The 24,631-nt window shown below is 34.0% G+C and overlaps 2 protein-coding genes across 4 annotated transcripts in view; one reads left to right on the top strand and one right to left on the bottom strand.

Annotated features, from left to right (window-relative positions):
- ex (FERM domain containing expanded) overlaps positions 1-18,261 on the top strand; it is a 32,398-nt gene extending 14,137 nt beyond the window's left edge. Inside the window, exons 2-12 of one of the 3 annotated variants that reach the window (XM_015516073.2) lie at positions 474-559; positions 4,804-4,972; positions 6,389-6,488; positions 7,965-8,044; positions 8,831-8,910; positions 10,614-10,800; positions 11,762-12,004; positions 12,788-12,853; positions 13,546-13,711; positions 13,833-13,990; positions 14,366-18,261. In XM_015516073.2, coding sequence (XP_015371559.2) covers positions 4,853-4,972; positions 6,389-6,488; positions 7,965-8,044; positions 8,831-8,910; positions 10,614-10,800; positions 11,762-12,004; positions 12,788-12,853; positions 13,546-13,711; positions 13,833-13,990; positions 14,366-16,810 — 3,645 coding nt within the window. In that variant the 5' untranslated portion in view covers positions 474-559; positions 4,804-4,852 and the 3' untranslated portion in view covers positions 16,811-18,261. The remainder of the gene's footprint in view (positions 1-473; positions 560-4,803; positions 4,973-6,388; positions 6,489-7,964; positions 8,045-8,830; positions 8,911-10,613; positions 10,801-11,761; positions 12,005-12,787; positions 12,854-13,545; positions 13,712-13,832; positions 13,991-14,365) is intronic. The other 2 variants (XM_015516072.2, XM_089227703.1) reach the window with 2 other exon arrangements.
- Positions 18,262-18,978: 717 nt separating this feature from the next.
- On the bottom strand, positions 18,979-24,626 carry LOC107167158 (bleomycin hydrolase). Its single transcript, XM_015516082.2, has 9 exons — positions 24,435-24,626; positions 21,822-21,979; positions 21,609-21,761; positions 20,503-20,595; positions 20,300-20,437; positions 19,982-20,230; positions 19,681-19,910; positions 19,481-19,601; positions 18,979-19,416 (listed from the first exon to the last, which is right to left on the bottom strand). Exons 1-9 carry the CDS (start codon positions 24,451-24,453, stop codon positions 19,207-19,209), a joined length of 1,371 nt encoding a protein of 456 aa, XP_015371568.1. The 5' UTR covers positions 24,454-24,626; the 3' UTR covers positions 18,979-19,206.
- Between the last annotated feature and the right edge of the window lie 5 nt (positions 24,627-24,631).

The raw sequence follows: 24,631 nt of genomic DNA, 5'->3' as shown, positions 1-24,631 counted from the left end.
AGTGGGTCCTTTATTAGGGCGCACACGCGGTCATTCCGAAGGCGATCGTTTAACATATTATTGTATTGGACAGTTGTCGCGCCCTCGGTAGGATTGTTGTGATGTGGTAGGGGGAGGGTAGGTTGGTTGTTGTAATTCAAAGTTATATTCATTCACGCAGACATCATATAAACTAAAATGAAATATTATTGTACATGTATTGTACATAATAATAATATTATAATATATATGTATTATATTTGTGTGTGCAGCGAGTGTGTTACGTGTAAAAAATAATACTAAAGATACCTATATCGGTGAGTTCTCGGGCGAAGTATCAAGTAATAGACCGACACAAGGGCAAACTATGAACAATTTTGGTTTTCTATATTTTTTACGATCATAGGCGTATTCAGTTCATCTAAACAACAGTCGTTTGAAATTTGTATTTTTGCACTGAAATTTTTAAAATAAAATAAAATGTTATGTTACAGAATATAAAATAAAAAATGTATACGTTGTCACCCAAAAAAGCAAAAATCCTTTCCATACCTGCAGTGATAACTCAGTTATTATAAAAGTAAGTAAAAGTAAGAAGTGCTCAAAAATTTTAATATTCTATGAGTTAATGAGTTTTTACTGCTGTTAATAAAATCACCCAGACTCTGTTTATTATATTTTAATAAATAATATAAGTTTCGACCGGTTAAGCTCAACGATCTTGAGTGTTTAGCAGCCTGATGTTGTGTTATTATACTTGTATCACCATACGTAAAATGTAAATCTTATATTATATATATATATATATTAATTATATACATACGTAGAACATTCCACAAGTAAACAAACAAAGATCTCGCACCAGCATATTATAATACACGCATTATGATATAATAATATATAGGTCTCCCTTCGTCTTCCGCGGTCGGTTGTCACAACAATATAATAATAATTAGCCGAAAATAATTATAACCACGTTCCTCAGTCGGATACGACGGTTAATGCGTATTTTAACACTATATCATACGCACTATAATACACAATAATATTATGCGTGTACTATAAAATAATAATATAATCTCTGTACACGCGGACCATTGTACGGACATAAAGACGTCGTCATTGTGGCGACAACTTGGCGATGTTGTCTAGCTGTGCGATTTTTTTTTATTGTCATAATTTATATCATACACCTGCACACGGCACATATACTGGGAGATAGATAAAAATAAGAAATGATGAAAACAATTTTCGTTCGAGTAGGAAAAAATGTAACGATTTTTATGGTATTTTAATAACGGCTATTACGGAGCGCGCATTTCGATGCTACATAATAATTGGTCGGTATCTTTGCTGTAGCTAACAGTAGGTACAGTAGCAGTTATACACTAATATCTACCATTATTATAGTGGTCGATCACATAATAACATCAACTAAACGCAATCGCGTAAATTACCCAGTCATATTAGTTATTATTTTTTTGTTTTAAGTTATTAATTATTATTATATACGGGTTCACTTTCGTTTTTATTTAGTTGATTATTATATGAGATATAATTATTTTTATATTAAAATATCATATTTAAAAACAGTCATTCGTGCACTATATATAAGCGTAATAATCTTGCGTAAAATTTCAATTTTTTTTGTTGAAATTGTTAATTGCACGTTTATATATAATACACGTAACGTAACGTACTGTTTTTGTACGGAGAAAAAAATTATTATTATTGCTTACCATGCGTGTGGTGGTGGTCTTGAGCATATAGTTCTGATTTCGCATTGAAATCAAATCACTACCTCCCATTTGATGCATTCCAATAATGGGATACTATTACGTCTCTAACCTGCCGCTATGTAAATAAAAAGATAAAGATGGTTTTTGTATATACATATTGCATGTATAGTTCAATAAACAATAATAGTTATGCTCAGTGTATGTGGCTTTTAAGCTTCTTGGCTGTTGAATGGAATATTATGTAAATATGTAATGATAAATGATATTGAGTTTTCATGATAAATAATTTATTTTTTATTTTATCAAAAATGATTATTTATTTATAAACGTCCGAGTGCTAAGAATTTCAAATAATGTACCTTAATGTACTGTATTATTAATAAACACAAAATAAATTGCATTTTTAATGCATCGAAACTTAAATGAATATACGTAATAATAGTAGGTGTGGAATTTAAAGAACAGTCTTGAGTATACCCAACTATAATCTGACAGTGTATATAATATACGAGCAGTACTTAAGTAAATTAGGTATTGTGGGGAATAAAATTGTATCTATAAAAATATATGGGTAATACTGTAATTATAATATTATTTTACTTGACTAAGCACTGCACCGCAGCGAGCAGGCGACTATGATTCGCGGTATGGACAAACAGCATGGTGTACGTTAAAAATTCCAAGCGGTCATTCATCCATAAGAATATTAGCATCGTTTAGCGGGGCTTGAATATTCGTGTTAATATCTCTGCGATTAGCGCAAGATCGCTGTCGTGTTCTACACGTAAATCACCAAATATTCAGGCGGCCATTAACTTAAAGATTCCGCAACGAGTTAAAAAAAAAAAAAAAAACCCCGTAATAAATTAATAACATTGTATAGGTACCTATAGGCTATTACGTTAGGTATTTGTAAATGTTTGTAGCGTAGGTGATAGGTAGGTATATCGTATATATAATATATATAATATATATAATATAATATAAAGTCGTTAAAATTATATGGTAGTTGGTCAATGCGTATATGTTATAATATTATTACTACTGGACGCCAAGTATGTATATTTATAATAATACGGCCGTCGCTGTGTGTAACGAAATTTTTTCTGAGAGATCGTCGATAACCAGTTTGATTATATTATACAGCGTGCGAGTGAGACTTCGGCGGAGAGCTATATTACGCACGTCATAATAATATACACTTTTTTACGAGTAAGTAAACGACGGTTTTTTTTTCAAAGGGAATTCGTGAGTTTTTTGGATTTCGTTCGTTTCCAACGCACACTGCAGAGCTGTGCGCTGCGGTTATGTCCGCGGTGGCTGGTGATGTGTACTACTCATACACATTATGTATTATATTATTATGTTCGTACGACTCAGTATATTATGTGGGCACGGAGACGTTGTCTCGTTGTTTAGGGCCCGACGCGTTCGTTATAAAAAAATGAATAATATACATTATGTATAGGTGCATTAGCGGGCGTTAGACGAAACTGTGCAGCGCTGCCGAGAGTGTGCGCGTTCGGAGGTTTGGTCTCGTTTTCCTGGCTACATACATCTCCGACCTTGAACCGACGAAAACTATTATATATACATCGTGTGTAATTTATTCTGTTACATAGGTATATGTATATATTATATATATATATATACACACACATACACATATAGGTACGTCGAGTGAACTATATAATTAATAAACTTGAATTCATCATGTCGGGGAAAACGTTCGGTTCCGACATATTTTCGTCCCGGGCATGTTTATATAGATATACCTATAATAGTACCGCGACTTCGTGTATAATACTATATCATACCGAGTACCAACTAAATACTTTTATGAAGGAAGCATGCTGCAGTGTGCATGGAAATATAAAAACACGCTGCCGTGGCGATATTTCTGTGCCGCGTTTCGTATATCATATATTTTGTTGATCGTTATGTAATAAACTAATATATTATAATACGATGTAGGTAAGTACTTACCTATCATAATATTCATATTGTTCCTACACACTCGCGTGTTAGAATATTATATAGTCAACTAGAATTGTTTGACGCCTTCAAACGCAAATAAGGCACATACACGCCCGTTAGCGCAAGCTAATCTGAAATCACAAACAGCGTTTATTTTATGTTTTTAGTCCGTAAACGTCCAAATATTTGTACATTGTGTTAATTATCTGTGCAAAATTAATGTTGATGTATTACGTTGTCTTCTATATAGTCACACAGACTACTGGACCGTATATATTAAAATGTACCTATATTTATATTATATATATAATATATGTAGATTCATAGAGACTCGGCAAGATTTTTTCATCGATTTGTCAGCCCTTATGTGTTGCTGTTGGTATGGCTCACACGTGAATGAAGTTTTGGATCATGAAAATCAAATATTTTAATGCGTATTATGTATATAATTGGTTACCATTAGGGATTACAGATATAGATATTGTAACGATTAGTAAAAGATACATCGTATAAATATGTTTGCAATATTGTATTTAAAAACAAGTAGGTTCATTATGAACAAAATAAGTATGATTACTTTTATATTTAAACGATATTGGATTTACGTAGGCTTTTAAGCATTTTTAGATGAACCTGTCTCCAGTATTTTGTGTATTCATTTTGTGTAGGATAATCATGAAATGAAAATTATAATTGTTTTTGTATTATATTTTTCAACTGAAGCAAAATGGAAATCCATAGATATGTAGATAGATTAATTTTAAGCCGAGTGAAATGGGTAATTTAGCTAGAAATAGAATTACGTATGTATAGACACAGTACCTATACACAATATATAATTATCATCATCATAATGTAATAATATGTAATATAAGCACTTGAATAGTCTTATTAGTTATGATGATGTCATTCTACAAACCTTTGTATACAAGAGATATAATATATTTTGTTTGACTAATAAGCAATAACTATTGATATGTACGTATGTATGTACCCATATTGTATTGAGTGCAACAACGAAAACTAACACATTTTTCTCTGCCGCTGTATCGGAGTCGGCGGCGTGTCGATTACGCTCGTGTAATAATATTGTATGCATGTTAATCAGTTGCAGATATTATGTGGGCGCGCGAAATGTAGGCGTCGGGCGAGCTAGCATGCGGAGCGCCAGCACAGTGAGCGGCCCTCTACTGTCTGTTTCAACGCCTGCCAGCCAACAAAACCGGTTCGCTGCCGTCCACCTGCTCACTGGCCAATTATTGTATTTCATTGTCGAGGTGAGTGTAAAATGACGACTACGACTGCGACTGTAAGCCGCCACCGCCGCGGCGAAGAAGAAGAAAAAGAAGAAGAAAAAAAGATTAAATACGAGAGAGACGCCAGCGATGTGTGTGTGTGTGTGCGCGAGAGAGAGAAGAAAATATTTGTATTTTTCGATACATTGTTTACCTGGCAAATATTATTATGTCCGCGAATTTCGACTGTGATGATGGTTCCTATATATAAATACATATTATATGTCTCACACGAGTATGAGGCCGCCATAGTACATACCGTAATGCCGCCATATCGTAAAATATAATATTATATATAGGACCTATACGCGTGTATAACACAAAATATAACAATAAGTGTTGTTGTGGTAGACGTGTTATAACTGGACCACTGGAAACCGGCATGGAATTCGGGTACATCCACAATAGAATTTATAATATTATATTGTCAGAGCGCGTGAGTATAAAACAAAAAACAAAAAAAATGTTCATAGTTATACGTTCAACCTACATAATATAAAATATATTAGTCTAATAATATTATATTTTGTCGTCGCAGTCACGGAACGGTGGAGATTTATTTAGGATTCCAAAAAAATTATTTTAATAAATCGATTTTATCGTCGCCGTATATAATAAAAAAGCGTTTGTGTGAGTGAGTGTGCGTATAACTGTGTGAGATATATATCGGGTGATCGTGATCCATATAACGTTAAGCATTCATTCATTATTTTTTTTTTTTATATAATTTAAAGTTGTTCAGACATTTTTCTAAAAAATATATTTTTACAATTTTCATTAAATAATTTTCACGTTTTTTAAATTCCAACACACGTTCGAATTGTTGATTCCAAAAAAAATCTATTTATTGGAAAACTTCGTTGTATGAAAGTATAATTTCAGACTAATAGTTTGTTATAAATTTATTTTACAATTTTGATGAGCGGAGTGGAGTAGTAAAAAGGGGTTCCTCGTGAAATGTTATTCTACCACTTCACTTATTTAATCTTTAAAATTTAAATATTTATAAGTCATAAATAATAAACTACTTTTCCGAAATTTGACTTTTATAGATTAACTAAATAGATTTTTACACTCCATGATGTGTAATATAATCATATGAAATAAAAAATGTGTCTTGTCGTAAAAAAAATAAAACACTTGAAAAAAAAATAATAACTATAGAAAATAATAAAACTACCTACTATAATGTTGACTTAAAAATATTTGAAAGAAATATTTTCAAAAACGTCATTAGTGTTTTCTGTTACTATACATAGCTTGTCCGTTAAATGGATCACCCCATATATGTATATAGAGAGAAAGAAAAATTATTATAGACGATGAAAATATATATATATATATAATATAAACGTCGTTACCTTATTAGTCTTACAGAAACTGTATTTTTGTTTTTAGGGTAAATCTCGGGTGAAAGAAGTCTTCTCACAGCTTACGACTTACATGATTGCTCAAGGAATGCAAGACGTCGAACTGTTCGCATTGGCATTTATTCTAGGTGAGTAGGATATCTATTACTCTATTACGACAAAAGAATAATAGTATATATAGATACCTATAGATGTAAAATTACAATGTATATAATTAAAGCTTACATAATAAATTGTACATAATTTTTTTAGAGTATATTATAATTTAATACTTATACATTATTGTACATTCGCTCAGACTATAAACTATAATATAATAATGCATTTAATATTATTAATTCTCTGTTTTATTACGAGCACTGTTTAATGAATCTAATGATGCATAATATAACCTGCAACTGCGAGTTGTGACCGTAATAAAAACAGTAAACGCGATCATTGTACATTATATTATACCGGTATGATGGTGGTATGTATGATGTATATATATATATATACACATGTGATTCGAACAGATTCGTAAACATGGTACTTAAATAAATAATAATAATACAAAACTAAAAGAATTTAAAGATATAGAATGGTAATATAAAATTAATTTTATATTGTCGCCGTTTGTATATGATTTCGGTATATTATGCATGTATAATCGAGGAGATGATCGATATTAAATTACCTTTTTTAAACTTTATACACACAGAATATAATTGTTTAATACTTCTATTACTGTCGCCTTAATATTTTCAATTAATTTTATTATTTCACAAATTCTTCGTTTATAAAATTTTACTATAATATTATGTAAAAATGTTATGAATGCCAACGCGTTTTACCTATACCCGTGCAGATTATACACATATATTATTTAGATTGCAATTATATATATATATATATATATTTTATATACATGTATATAACTGTTAAGATTTATCGTATACAAATAAATTATGCACGCGAATGTTATTTATCGTATAAATTATTGTTTGAAAATAAATCGGATCATATATTTTAATAATAACTGCTTTTTTTACAAACGAAAATTAATTAAATTATATATTGTAACGTGTTAGTAATAAAAAATTATAAACGTAATTAACGAATAATTATTTTTCGCCAAATATGTTTTAATGACAATATAAGAGGATGTCGATTCACTATTTAATTTCTATTTCTCTTTGACCCTTTTAATTTATATGTAAATAAATAAATATAAATTATAGATACATATAAATTGGCAATTGTACACGAATTAAACTATCGTAAAAAGCCAATCTATGGACACAGGTAACGTTCTTATCTTAAAGTTTGATAATAGACAAATTCACTTGAATTTTAAAGTAATGAGTAATGACACAGGGTTGGTTTTGTTAATCATAAATTTGCTACATTGCTCGTAGTTCAGAGAGAGAAAATATATAGTGCGCTAATATACCCTAAGCGTAGTAAAGGAATGTAGATAGTTGTTTTTTTTTTATTATTAAAAACTATAACCAATAACAATGTATAATAATGCAAATATGTCAAGGCGCTATGTATAGACAATTCAAGCACATGGCTGCCCATCGAAGCTTATTATTATTACAATGTGTATTGTTTTATTTCAGACGAAGAATATTTTTTCACTGACCCTGAAAGTAAACTGTCTAAGTATTCGCCAAAAAGTTGGAAATCATCTTCGACACATGTAAGTATTTACATTTTTCTTTGTTTAATACAAACTTATCAAACATAATTTATCCATTCTAACTTACGACTTTACCAGATTTACGAAGAAAATTGTAGACCGTCGTGTTAACCGATTTCCTGTAATACCATTGAAATTAATTAAAAACATTATAACTTGAGACTGTTATAGTATACCGAACATGTTTATAGTTGTGTAACGTTAATAATTATTTATAATTTTGTTATCCTATACAACACCGAATCATATAATTAGCAACTTGGTTGTTAGTTACAAGTGGGTTGGGGGAGGGGGGGACTTAAAAGTGGGATTGTATTTTTAAATATTAATTGGTTGTTCCGCTCAGGCTGCCGGTTGGAATACGTATAATTATGAGTACAACCCGCGCGAGAAAGGAAATTTATTATGCAACCGTCTAAATTTATTCCGGACGAAATATATATATGCGTGCGTACACAATAATTGGTTTTTAAGTTGTCAAAATGATATGTTGTTTTGATACGTACAACAACAAATACGTGTATATATATAGTTTTTCGTCCCAAACCAAGGTCACGTTACATTATCGTGTTCCTTCCAGCTAAAGACATGTATATATCTCATATATATGTACCTGCAGTGTAAGATTGCAAGAAAGTATTACCTAATGCCAAATGAAAACGGGTTTAATCCCTTCTTTGTCTTCCTCGTTTATTATTTACATATATTTATGATATACACTCGTGTATTTGATTACAACTCAACATCGGTATTTTAATTTTGTTTTTTTGTTTTATCACGCCTCAGGGTCTCGATCAAAACGGCCAACCTCTACTCCAGTTGCATTTACGCGTCAAGTTTTACGTCGACACTACTAAATCTCTACGGTAATTACAACGTATACACACATACATAATATTATACATTTATAAATATAGAGCGATAGATATATTATATATAATTTTAATTCGATTTAAGTTCGTGATTTTTTTTTTTATAATTTATAGCCGCCGAGAATATATGATATGTTTGTGTGTGCACATATATTTTATTACATTATACACATTAATACTTATTCAAGTCGCCGGACAAAAATGTTTGAATAAATATTAAACGAGTCATTAAGTTATTTAAAAAGTCATATTATTCGACTGGTAGCACGAATCGTTTGCGTGCGTATACAGTTTAATGCATTCGTGGAATGTATATATAGTTATAGTTAAGCTAAGCGAGTGCTTAATGTTTATACATACATTTTATACTTGTATACGTATATGTATATTATGTTTATACGTATATATGTATACCCGTAGCTTATATACATAAATATCACGTGATTGACAGTAAATTATGCGTTAAAATAATTATAAAAATATTTACGACTCACTAACCGTCACTCCTCGTACAATTTTTTCCGACATCAATTCGGTACGGTGGCGTTGATGGGTGCGGAGAAGAGAAAATTTGATCAGATGCCTTTAATGATGTGTTCACGCTGACCAAGAAACAAAAATTCTAATGACGATATCGATGAACAGTAGTGCGTAATACAGGCTTAAGGTTTTTATATCGATAGAAGATCATAATCTGATAATAAGGTTATATAGAAACATGGTATTAATCCTCACTGCGGTCATCGCGTTAACTAGACGATATTTCGCTATGAATAATATGGCATGTCGTTGGGTATGATTTTAACGAACGGATTAAAAGTGTTATGTCGGATTAAAAATGATATCTGAACTTAAGTACACGTCGAAGTTCATAATACATAACACTTACGCTACCTATTACTGTACATTGTACAATTATACGACGTATAGCGTCATTTATGGAACGTGTGATGGCTACGCTACATTTTTAACAGTAGAAATTGTCACGATTATCCCTTTTATATTATATGTACATTTTCAAACCTTTTCGAACGATAATGTTGACCATCCGGTAGGGACCCCGTGGTTTTCGGATTTCTGTGGTATAGGAATATTATCGCTGATTCCTCTACGACATAATATATTATCATAATTTATAATTTACTTATACATGCAGCATTTATTACTGCGGCGTATCAGAGTATTGCATATTTATATAAAATTGGTATGTAACAAAATATAACGATTTCTATAAAAACCTTAAAACTAAAAGCAGCATGCAAAAAGTCATTAGATTTCTATCTTATATATATACTTCATCAAAGAGTTTAAAACTTTAAACCCACTAAGCATTTAACATTGACTTCTATCCTCTAGCAATATTCCAACAAAACCCCTAATAGGAGACTAAAAAAATGGCAGATTATGCTGGTCTATAAGGAGTTGGTATATACTATATAGGTACTCAATTGACCTGTTGCGCGGCACTATACTGGGTGGCTAATGCCCATCTTTCAAACTACTAAATATGTAAATACATCGTTTTCATCAAAATTACTTATTGTACAGATAAACTCGTAAAGGTCAGAATAATTTTTTAAATGATGATAAAAATTACGCGTAATTAATAATTAATAATAGTGGTCATATACGTACACGTTTAAAATTGTTTTCATGTTATTGCAGCGTATATTAAATTAGACACGTTAATTTTTCAGCGATGACATCACCCGGCAACACTATTATCTTCAGCTGCGTAAAAATGTCGCGGAAAGGGGTGGCTCCACGGAAGACGACCAGAACGTATTGTCGCTGGTGGCACTCGGCCTGCAGGCGGACCTCGGCGATCACACGACTGACACGGACATATCGTCCGAGCTGCTCGAACAGTATCTTCCATCGAAGGTATTGACTTATATTGATACATGCCTCATCGCATCGTGTACACGCTATCGCGGTACTTGAGTCACCTATATAATTTACTTAGGCTGCAGTTTATTATCATTTTGTTTAGCACAACTTCCCCACAGAATCGCATTGGATTTGAGGATTTGTACTACATAATACATTCATACTGATTATATCTCGGCCCAGTTTAAAACCTATTCGGTTCTGGCGCCCGTAAGCTATGAAAACGTGCAGGTGACCTTTGAAAATTTCTTAATTTATTTAAGTAATAAATATTTGTGCTTATATTATACAAATTTTCTTGCATACTCATCTCCAATTTTTATTTTAATAACGGAATTATTCAAAAACTCTTATTTTGTAATTTTAAGCGTACCTGTGGAGCACAACGTTTTTATACCATTTTATGGGCGTTCTGTGGCGATACCATTTTTTTTTATATATATATACGAGAATCGGCGTACTTTCTGTTAATTGTATGTAGATGACTTTTGAAAATTTGTGTGTAATACAGTGAAACCTCTAAATACCGGATACTCAGGAACGTGTCGGGTAGGGAACAACAGATTAATCTTAATTCGAATGAGTGTATCAAGTAACTGTATACTATAAGGGTAATAAATCTATTAAGTTGATAGTTTTGGAATAAACGGGAGATGATGATTCGATTCGATAGTGTTCGATTCTTTATGATGATAATACATCAAGAATATTTAAAAATACTCAAAAGTAAAAAGTTGAAAAAAAAATTCATTACTGAAGGGAACTGCAATTTGGGGTGCGCATACTTGCTGAATCACTTTGTATGTGATTTATAAGACCATAAATTTTCTTTTGTAAATATCTGTGATTAATAAAACCCTTAAAGGTACCTTTAGAAATTTCGAGTTCTCTATAGGCACTACTGCAAATTTCGTCTAATCGGCGTTTGACTCATCATCACTCATGTTTATTACAGGTGTACAAGATTAACGAGCACAAGGTGAAACAGACGTTGTGCACTCTGCACAAGGGCCATAAAGGAATGTCCAAGGTTTGTGCACAGACAATGTTTCTCCAGGAAGCTGGTGTGGTGCATAAGTCTCACCTATACCGGTTGAGGTTGAACAAGTCGCAGCCAAAACAAACTCAGGGATGCGCGCTGTCCATATGCAACAGCGTGTTTTTGGCCATTTCTACCAACGGCGTGCAGATGTTCCACGTGAGTCCTATTGCAAATTCCAACATTAATACAGTGAAACCTCTATGTAGTGGACAGTCATATAGGGAATTAAAAAATTTCCAATACAGGGTGTTGTCAACTATTGAGAAAACCTCTATGTATAATGAACATTAGCGAAAAATAAGTGTTTTTGGGGCAAAGTTATTTATTGGAGGAGAGGGGGATCTAAGAACACTTACCTAGCTAGAATGAAAAAATGTTCTCGGTTTGCTCAAAGAACCATCGGTATTTATAATTTCATAATATATAAAAGGTAATATTACAAAATCCATTGGTTTTTTTTTTTTGTGATAATTTATTCAATATTACAAAAATTTGGAAATACGCGATTTAGCTAAACTATACGTATATATATATAACATATGTACTTAATAACCGATTTTTTACATCAGGTAGTCAAAACTTCAAATACAACGATAAACAGTAGTCCAATCTCAACCTCTGGTGGTTAGCAGTAAGATTCTAAATTTATTTTCAGAGTATATTGTATTGCTAATAGTCGTGATCACAGTGTTATTGATCGTCGAAAATAATCAATTTTTTTTGTTAAAATATTTATTTTAATAGTACCTAGTTTTTATTATAAATCTGTACTTACTTTGGTATCATTTTTTATTGACATGATTTATAAATTTAAGGTATTCAAATTATTTTCAAACCATTAGGGGGATTAGGACGACTTTTTGGGTGGAGGGCAACTCCCAATTTCCGTCTATGGCCTACATGATAATAATAATCTATCAAACAAATATTTTTCAACAGGAAAGTTTATCGCAAGCACTCACTGGTTTATTCTTGTGGAACACCATCGTCAAGCTGTGTTTTGACGTAAGTATAGTAGTAATTAAAATTATAAGCCACATAGCTATATGGTCTAGTCAATGGTGTAATTTTGTCCCCCTCCCCAATTATTCCTTTTCAGTATAAATATTTAAATATTATAAAATAAAGAAATTATTTACTTATTTATTAGATTTCAAATATTTATACCCTAAAGTTATTGCAAGTTATTGTACCTATATTGTTAGATGTTTCTTCTGATGCGTAACTTATTTACAATACACGTATATTGTCAACGTTATCGCATTATCTGGATTACTAAAACAACCTAATAACATTATTTCATGGATTATTGCGATTAGATAATTATCATTGCATTAATTTTTCAAACAAGTTATTTAATACGCAGCACTCTTTTTTAACGAATTCTTATTTACTTAATATTATTTAACTATACGATGGGTATACCAAGCCATAAAATGAGTCTATGAGGCTTGTGTAAGTTGATGGTTTCGAATATGACGAATAAATTACTTTTCTCCTTAGTTTTTTTTATCTAGTTACGCCACTGTATCTAGCTATATATTACCTACCTAGTACATAATAATGGCTACACTATGTATAACAATTTAGTCTATATTATAATTTTTACCAATTATAATACATATAGTATATAAATATAGTAACATATAATATTGTTATTAATTTATTATTATAATTGATTTTTAACATTGCCATAGCGTAAAAAATTCGAACTGAGGCCATCGAACACTGATCGATTGGTGTACTACACGAATTCGGACGAAAAGAGCAAGAGGCTGTTGGCGCTGTGTCGAGACACGCATCAATTTTGCATGACGGTACATCCGAGGCTTTTGGATACGTTTTTGAACAACAACTCATCTGGTGAGTGCGCCCAATGAATCGGCAAAACTAATAAAAATTAAAAACGCAAAAAATGTCATTGTGTCTGTGTCTGCGCGTTAATGATTAACAACCACTAATTATTTATTTTCGTGCGGTGCAGATAAGAACGCGTTTGATGGGCTGAAATGGACCAATGAGAAGAAATCAAAATCGAAAAAAAACGATGACGTCATCGAAAAGAAAAAATGCGAGAACGGCGGTTGCTCCGATTCTAGTATTTCGACGTCCGACCCGAAGACCTCTATTCCCAAGGACAAGGTATGCACATTTTATAATTGTAGGTACATATGATGAACGTTTTAAGTTTTATCATCGTTTTGCAATCTAAAAATTCCTTTTTGAAATACATACTAGTTTTATATAAAAAAATTTATAGAAATTTAAAAATGATTAACTCATTCTTTTTATAATTGAGACATGTTAAACTGTATAAGCATGATTTTAACTAACGTATTATCTTTTTAATCAACTGGAAATAGCTAAGTTGACTCAATAAATTTTATATTTAACGAGATAAGTTTTGATGTTAGTAAGAAAATTAACTAACTGGTTATGTTATAGACTTTGAAAAATTGATTTAACCAATTATTTAACTTTGCCACATTTCCTCACAATAATACGCTTGTGTCACAGGTACCAAATGGAAGCATATCATCCAGCGTGGAGCTGGGTTACAGTCACACGGCGCAGAATTCAGCCATGTCTGAGCTGGACTATTCGGTGCAGTCAGCGCAGGACAGCAGCGACGCATATCTGATGTACAGGCATCCGAGGGCCAGGGCGGCGTACGTGGACAACAGCAATCAATCGGCGAACACTAGCAGCGGCGTGTACACGTGCGCCAGCTACAGCACAGCGTCCAAAGACACGGCTTCCGCTTCATACACCACCGATAACTGCAGTTGCAGCGTGGACTGCAACCATGGCGGCAGCGGCAGTTACAAAGCCACGACGGCCGCGGCCGCCATGCAAAAATCGTCCATGACACAGCAACCGGATGCCGACTCAGCGTACAGCGCTTCACTGCCGCCGGACACGGTGGCAGCATCGTCCACGTCAGCGGACGAGGAAGGGCGTCCGGTGGGCCTCGGTAAGCAGGTCGCAGCGGTCGACGACTGCGACGGCGGTTGTGGCGGTGCGGACGAGTTGTACGACCTGTCAGCCGCGGCTACCAGCGACAGTTCGTATTGCATCGGTGGCGCCACGACCGCCACGACCATCTCCGACGCAGCCCTGTCGTCCGTGTCATCGTCCAAATGCGGTGAAACTGGTTGCGGTAACCGGTGCGCGTTGGACGGTTACGCGGACGCTGGTGGTGTGGCGACCGGCGGCCGCAGCCGCAGTGGTTCGGTGGTCAGCAACTCTGGCAGTTTCCGCGGCGACGGCAGCGACCCTTCCGAGGGTGGGCGCGGTGCGCTTCTGTCCGCCGTCGAGCTGTCCGACCTGATCGTCGGCCGCAAATCGCTGCAGACGCCCCGTAAGGGTTTCTACCCGTCCCGGCCGACCACCAGTTCGACGCTGGACTCAGATTCAGATTACGTGACGTTGCCTCCGCCGATGAACTTTGTTACCGGCGCCCCGTCCCTGTCTAACCTATCACTGGCCAACTTTGACTGTGGCACCGGCACTGCGGCCGCCCACTGGGACGTCCGCCGGTCGCTCGATCTACTGTCTAATGTGGTCAAGTTCTGCGGCGGCCATCACCATCACCATCACCATCACCAGTGCGTGCAGGTCAACAGTAACAATTACCTGGACGTGCACAAGAGCGGCGCCGCGTTCTACCACCACATCTACCCGGCAGCCGCCTCCGTCGCATCGGTAGCACCGCCGCTGCTGCACGCTCGACAGCCACCGCCGCCCCCGCCACCACCTCGGCCCAAGCGGTTCGACTTGCAACTGGAACAGTACAAACAGCAACTCCGGTCCGATGTCGACTTTGTCGTGTATCCGCTCCAAGACCCAGCGGTCAGCCGCCAAGAGTACGTGGACGCCAAGCTGGCCCGCGGCCGTCGGAACCAATACCACAGGTACTACGGCCGCGACCCACCGTCGTACCAGGCCAACGCGCACCTGTACCGAAGCACGCCGAACGTGGCTGTCGCAGTGTCACCGCCCCCGCCACCGCCGTCATCGTCGTCCGCGTCATCGTCGTCGCTGTCCCACCGCCACCATCACCACCATCACCTACTCGGTCAGCAGCAGCAACAGCCACCGCCGCTGCCTCCGTTGCCGCCACACTTGAAATACGCGTCCAATCAAAACTTGCTGTTCCCGGGCACCGTGGCCGCGGCCGCCGACTACGCCGCAGCGCAACACCATCACCACCACCATCACAGGCTGCAGCCGTTGCCGCTGCCCGTCCGAACGTACTCTCACGATGACTTATTGGCGGCCAGCACGTCGGCACCGGCCGTTCCCCCGAAAGTGCAGCTGTTCCGTAGACGGCCGCCACCACCGCCACCGCCGGTGACCGGACTCCAGAAGCCCGCGGCTGTTGTCAATCCTCGTCGACCCGCCGCCGCCGCCGCCGCCACCACCACCAACAGTGCCACCAACACCACCACCACCACCACCGCCAATGACGCCACCACTCCGAACGGGTCCACGACGGTGTTGGACATCGTGTCATTGCGGGAGAAAAGCCGCAACCTGGACTTGCCTCTCATATCGGCTCTGTGCAACGACCAGACGCTGCTCAAACAAACAAACGCGCTGGTCACCGAAAACAAGGCCACGCAAACGGCGGCCACCCCTTCGTCGTCGCTCTCCGCCGCTACGGCCGTCGCGTCGTCTCTGTACAGACCACTGCCGCCGCTGTCTTTGTCGTCGTACCACCCACCGCCGCCACTGCCATCGTCTACTGCACCGGAACAGACGCCGCAGGGTGGCGCCGCGTCCGCCAACAAGCCGAACTGCACGAGGTGCACCAATGGTACGTCGTCGTATTCTTCGCCACCGCCGCCGAGTTTTATGTCCACTTCGGCGTCGCCTTCTGCCGTAGCCACCGCCGGCGCCGTTAAAACGGCCAAATCAAAAACCATCAACCACGTCAAGACCAACACGAACATTAATTAGTAATATTATAGTTTAAAAACTGACAAAATCTTTTTGTTTTTTTTTGTTTAATTTACATTTTCGTACAAGCGAGAAGAACAGTGTGCGAGTAACGCTTTATTTTCTGACGGAAAAAAAACCCGAAATCCTCACTCGGTGGGCGGGGTTAGAGCATGATTATCCCGTGAACATTATCGATTATCCTAAAAGTCTGCCTGTCGTTCGCGAACCGATTTCGAAAATTTCGAATTAAAAAGTTGGACGAAACCGTCCGTTCTTGGGTTAGTTATTCGTTTTGATAAATCGGAGTTATTAAGCTATACCTATTTCATTGGCTCGATTATCCAACTTTGGTTTTGTAATACTCAAAGACCATATAGAGCCATAGAGGTCAGTCAAAGGTGTAACCCGGTTACTTTTTTACTCGGACGTCCGTCACTCGCTTAATATTTTAGTATCGTTACCTTAAAATATCATTATTTATTTGTGCCAATTTTACTCTTATATAATTATGTGTATACTACTCGAATGGTAAGATTACTTATTTATTTATTTTTATTTTAACACTCGTTACACAACCATAACATAATTATGCGAATTTTAGACGCATACGATAAATTATATTTTATATATTATATTGTTATGAAAAACTATCAGGACTTGTTCGAATTCGGAGCACAAGTCACCGATTAGTACATAATTTGTATGATTAATAAGCTCGGGCCAATTTTTTTTCTCGAAAAATGGCTTACTCAAAATTATTAGGATTACCATGAAATATATTAATATTATGTATGACCGAGTCAAATTTTTTATTTATTTTTTGTAACGGCCTTTCACGAATTGATTTGTTTTTAATGTATCGACTGTACGATAATATTTTATTTCACTGATTGTAGGCCATTTTTTGTATTATTTATTGTCCATGGCCGAAAGACTGTTATTTTAGCACCGCCATAAATATATTATAGGAGCGTTAGATTGTTAGTGTTTAAGCTATTATATGTGTCAATTTCGATTAAACTCTAGACTTGATGTAATGTGCCAAAACAAAATTATTGGTCCGTGTAATCGTATACTTCCACTGAATAGGAAACAATTATTATAATATGTCTACAGCCTCGATTGCTTATTCTTTTGTTATAGGACCTATTAAATATTATTGATTTTGTAATATTTTTTATTTACCACATCATTTTGTGCTTACTCGTGTTAATTAGTTACCTAAAAAGTGCCTCATCATTTTTTACATTTTTGTATATGTTATTATTAAATAGGTACTATCAAAATACTATTTTTTTTTTTTTTTTTGTACATTGAAGAAGTTACTTTTAAATTTTTAGTTGTTTAAAAACCAGTACAAAATATTGCACAGTATTATTTTGTTTTTTTTTCTTTTTATAAAGTGTTTAGATCTAAATTAAAATTGTATATTTATGTATTTTTGATTGGAATAAATATTTTCTATTGTAGCGCGGTATTTTTATTTTTATACAAGTTAGTTTTTTATTTCAAGATAATGTACATACCACTTTTTAACAAACTAAAATCTCGCTTAGTGAATTATCGACGTATTTACCACTAAAGTGGTGGTAAGCGTTTAAGGGCGATGATTAACAGATGCAGCTAGTTTCAGTCAGCAGAATCTATAATTTTTATCCCGAATAATAGATTATAGAGACAAGAACACACATTTTGATTATGATTGGTTAGAGCAGCATTTCTTAAACTGTTCCCCGAGGAACCCTGGGGTTCCGTATAGATCACTTCGGGGTTCCGCGAAGCTTAAGTCATTTTATAAAAACGGCGTTCAAGAAAATTACTTTAAAATATCCATTATGGAAAAAAAATACTTGTTTATTAAATAATGATATATAAGCCATATGGAATAATTTATCAGCTAACTCTATATTCAATAATCTATATTTCTACTTAATATTATAATTTATTTGCAAATAATCCTAAAAAAAGGTAAAAAGCTAAAAACAGTAGGGGTTCCACGACAAAAGTGGACATCAAAAAGGGTTCCATGGATGAAAAAGTTTAAGAAACGCTAGGTTAGAGTATAACAATTTCGGTATTTTTATGATGACTGATGACTATTCAATAAAATATATTATTTTAAACTTCTTTATTCTTCGAGGACATTGAGGGGTATGTGAAAAAATAATACAAAATATCTTTCAGTATAATGTATAAAATATATAAGTGTGTAATTTAATTCAAATAGCACACATATGATTTTAGATTACGATATTATATAGCATACAATAAGAGTTTGGAAATGTCCTATACAAACAAATAGAGTATAAAACATTTTCAAACTATACATTTTATGTAATAATTGCATATTATATAATATTCATACAAAATGAATATGGAAAAAAAAAAAAATCAAAATAATAATTCAGTAATAATTAGGCTAATGTTCCCATTGGATCCCAAATGGGGAGTACTTGAGGTTCTTGTTGGAACACAGACAACACCTCTTCGGATAACAGACTCTTGTCAACAACCACTTCAAATACGTATTCTTTAAACCAATCTGTGGTCATCATCAAGTAACCCTTGTCACCGCGTTCTTCACCCCAAGAGTTTTCGACACGCCACTTGGTTGCATTACCATTCTAAACAAATGAAAATATTTGAGGGTTTAAAATTATTTTCACAAATTTATTATGATTTACTTACATCTACATTAACTCCAGTTAGGACCATTGCGTGTGTCATAGCAGATTCACCATATAACATACGTTGAGCTTTAGTCATCGGAATAGATACATCAGTTCCAAATACTAGCTGGTAATCATGACTAAAATTATAAATACTCGAATAAATTATATGTTTTCAAATAAATATGTGTATATTTAAGATTATTTTATGAAACTTACATTTTCAAATCTTCCAATCCAAGCTTATCAGAAAATCTTTTGCTTACTTGACATCCATACCATACTGGTTCACCATTATTTACAATGGAATCTTGAGCTGCCTTGATTAATACTTCAATTGGCTGGTTGTTATAGAGAACTTTACGTCCACCAGCCATGTTATTTAACATGTCCAATGTGTATAATTTACCGTACTGGTTGTTTGGCCGTGGATCCGAGATCAAACACACCTGAATACAAATATAATTGAATTGATTACGAAATAATATACTACATATTGTTAGATAATCTAAGCACATACCTTTTCTACAACATCAAACACAGGGCGGACATGTGTCAAATAGAAATCCAACGGAGTGATAGGTCCAACAGTGTTGAACACTTTAGATTTGTCATAGTATTGCCATTCAAATGTAGCTGGAGGTATACCCATGCAAATACCAACAATTCGATAAATAACTTCCATCTGTTCTTCAATTTTGGTTTTAATCTCATTGTCTGTTGCGTTATCGCTGACAAGTTTGTGTAAAATTATGGCATATTCTCGAAGCTAAAAATGTAAAAATGTAAATATCATAAAACATCTGTCAGTTATTTTTTAAGAGTTATGACATATTACCTTGCTGTTCAGTATAACATTAATAGTATTGCTTGTTTCGCAACTAAATGACTCTGGGAAGTTCTTCTTTGGCATCAATCCATACTTGGTTATGATGTTGACCAACATATCCCACTGACCTCCATCTTCAATAGGTTTCTTTAGTCAACGAAAATAATTTTTAATGTTAACAACATAACTATGTTATCTAATTGGTAACTTACAGAGAGCAAACAAGCAGTAGTTCTATCATCAACAGTTTCACCACGCTTAGCGGTTTGCACAATTGCATTTAAAAAATAATTGCTTCTTTCAATCTAAAAATACAATAAATCAATTATTTTACAACTATCGTAGCTTATATAAACATAACATTCATTGATACATTATTTTATAAATCAATAAATTAAAATCACTAATGAGCAAAATTCAGTTGTAAATGCACTAAATTACATTTGTACTTTCAATAACATCTTCTCTTCATATGATTGTTTTCAGAAATTCGAGGACAATTATCAATGAAATAAGTATTGAAACTATACAAGTTTATTTATTTAAACTAAATATCAGAATTAAAAAAGGGTACATACATTTTTCCACACAAAACAAAAAAATTATAATTATAAAACCAATACATTCCACATTTTACTCAAAATATTTAAGATTAAAATGATACAGTCTTAAGCAGGTTGTTCACAAATTTAAATATTTTTTTTATCTTATTTTACTTTAATACATTTGTGTTCATTTATATAAATTGATTTAAACTATTCATTTTATTTTATTGAAAGACAATAGGTACTTTTTCTCACACAAATATATATATATATATATTTTATTATCTTAATTAATGCAAATAACAGCACATTTATTGTTATATCTCTGTATTTCTCTATCAATAACAGTCAACAGAATTATTAGGTATGGAATAAATAGTTTTATATCTTTCTATGCAATATCTAAATATTAAATAATGAAAAAAAATGAAAAAGTATACAATAGATTTAGTTTCTATACAATATCTTGTGCTCATAAACATTTATACTCTCAAATAATACATGTCAACTGCAAGCAAATTGATTGTAGTTTTGAAAAATCTGAACAGCATTCTGTTTATTATACCTAAACCTTCATTGTGTTTGGGATGAATTTGAACCCCCCCAAAAAAACCAGTCCTATTGACAGAAGTACAATACAAATCACAAATGAGGAACAGGTGTGTAAAAGGGACCATGTATTGTTAACATCATCCAACAAACCAAGGTCATATAAGTATATTATATTTTTCAGACACAAAGAATATCTCTAAAAATTTTTACACAAACTATACCTTGTCCCAAAAAAAAATATAAGCTTGGCTGAACTCAAATTCTTCTAAGTTGAATTGTTTGATGAATGGAACTCTGATCACATTTAAACATGCAAATATCCAACAGCGACCTGAACTTCTTTGGTTAGTTACTGGTTTGCCTTCAGATTCAATCTAGACAAAAACAAATACATTTAAAGGCTATTTGGATCTAAAGTCAGAAATCAATCAAACCTTATGCGTGTAATAATGATGACATTCCTGTACTCTATTTCTTGACGTGCTCACTTCTGTTGGGCTGACACGAGAACAGGCATTTTGGGCCAACACATTTTTGGCATCATTGTAGAATGCTTCACGGAATTTTAATATATTGTTGGGATTGATGATGGCTAAAATATGAAAACCTTATATTCCAGTAAGTGTATACAACAAAACATTATTTATTTTTTTAAATATAAAATAAGAATAGGTAATGGCACATACAAAAAGTGTATACAATATATATACAATTCACATGAAAGGTATCAATTGATACTAGTTTAATTAGACATAGTCATAAATCAAATACATCAGGCTATTGGATGTTAGTTAATTAATTATTCATTGAGTAAGTTCATTTTTTTTTATACTATTTTATCACACTTGGTAGTAAATGTAATTGTATCTATATAGCTATATTTTATAATAATCAATAAGCTATTAAAGTATGAAGAAAACAAATTATAAAGAATTCTAAAACATAATTCATTGAGAAGACAATAAGTAGAGACGCATAGTATTCACCTTGAACCCTTATAAATATAACAAAACAGAATTTATGTGCAGCTAATCCAACAATTTATCAAAAGGATGGTATTTTTTGAAACTATCAACAAAGACGATGAACATTGTCATCCAGTGCATGTCTCTTATTGGTTTCAGTGTATTCCATTGGACACAGTAACGGTAAATTAGTATTATTATTAAAGTATTCATCTATTGCTCAATCGCATACTATTATAAAAGAAATTTATATTTGCTCATATTTTTATACTGTCCATGCTATAATAAAATGGGGAAGAATCATGTTAGAATACCATCAGTATATAATATATAAATTTAGGAATTTATAAGATAATAATAAAAAAAAATCAATTTATTTGTGCAAGAAAGTAATGACACTATTTTACACAACAAGATGATTAATTTAGATTATTTATTATAGTTATTTTCATAGAAGAAATGTGATAGAATGATGCGAAAAATTATAATGGTGATAGCCCAGGGTAGCAATACAAAGATAGTCTAAGATAATAGAAAATTCAAAATACCAATATTAGGCACCTATGATTAGTTTAATATATTGAAATATGTGTAGCTAAATACAATTATTAAAATTTAGCTTACATTAAGTATAAAAAATATTTAAATAGGTGTCAATGAAAATTATCTGTATTTATAGAATTGGCAATAATATTATGGATGATTATTGAGTTAAAGGTTATTCTAAGTGACTATGCAACATTAAAATCAATATTTATTTTAATGGCTAGGTTTTTATTTGTAGTAAATTAAAAATAATTTAGGAACAAGAAATAAAAATATAATATTTCTATGTATGTTAATATACCAATATTTTTTTTCAATATCAATATGGATAAAATAATTGAAAATAAACATTTTTTTTTTATGGAATTAAATAATTAGGTATTTGACATTTAATTAGTTAAAAATAATAAAAACTAAACTGATAAAACAGAGTAATTAAATACAATTTAACAATAATTAATGCCATGTAATTTATTTTAAAATACAAAAAAAAAAGTCTATGGATGTAACAAATCATTAAATAATTTAATACCAAGATTGATACATTCCACATAATTTAATAATAATATGCATGAATAGGAAGCGTTGTTATTATTTCTTAGTAATATTACTTATATAGTGCATGAGAGACCAATGAATATTATCTGTTAAAATTACAGCAACGTTGTACATCTAACATCATTTGATATCAACATTGTGTTATAAAAAAAAAAAAGTTGTATATCAAATAGATACTTTGATATTGTTGAGTAGGCAAAACAAGATTCAGTTGTATCATAATATAATTATTGAAATAAAAAGAAGAGAAAAATAGCAATCATTTAGGTAGCACAAGGTTGTCAACCTACAGGTTACAATAATATACTGTTATCTTCCCACTCGTAAATGTGTTATTGTTTTAGTTTAGACCGTCCAAGAATAGGGGTCCAGAAAATGTTTGAAAACAAAAAGAAATGTATAAAAATTAAATTTTTTTTTTCATTCAGGTTGACAAAACTCAGTGATCTCTTCGAGCAATAGCTGTGATTAATTTGAAATACATTAATTTACCCAGACAATACCGAAACCTGGGCAGTGTGACGGACAAGAGAAAACGTTCATGGTACCTAAACAGGTATCAACAACAAATATGAAACAAATTTGAAAAAAAAATTAATAGATGTACCTATCATTTGGCAGATTTTGGGCAATGTTTTTTTCACTGTAGCCAAACTGGTGTACGAATTCGGCGACGAGGAAACCGAGTAAAAGGCCTAGAAAAATTAAAAAGGACCCGAAAGTAGTTTACCGGTAACCCACATATTGGATTTGCCGATCGGGACGGTAACTAGGAAAACAAATCGGCCAGACCATCGAAAACCTCGGACGCGACACCGTGTGGGTGGTCCACGAGTCTTGCATGCGGCGGCCTCGGGGTGGGAAAATCTTTTTTCGAAAACCGACGGCCAGACCACAACGGGACGTACTGGACGACGATGTCCGACAGAAGTAATGATATTGTCGTCATCGATTACGATGTTACGACGTTATACTCACACGAGAAGGTTTTCGCCATTTTTCGGGAACGATCGACTCGGCACCGTTCGGGATCGTGTCGGAAACAACGGCCGGGATTCCTCGGTCAAGCGCTATCGATGATGGAACTCGATTCGGCGATGGATGCTGTGGTAATCGCGGTGCACGTTCGTGGAGCGCAAGTAGGTGAGTGTGTGTTGCTGTGGCGAACTATATAT

Source organism: Diuraphis noxia, unplaced genomic scaffold (assembly GCF_037042655.1).
Source record: "Diuraphis noxia isolate RWA-SAM2 unplaced genomic scaffold, SU_Dnox_SAM2 contig0004, whole genome shotgun sequence".
Classification (NCBI taxonomy): Eukaryota; Metazoa; Arthropoda; class Insecta; order Hemiptera; family Aphididae; genus Diuraphis; species Diuraphis noxia.
Note: the sequence above shows the minus strand (reverse complement) of the source record. Positions and strands in the feature narration are given on the sequence as shown.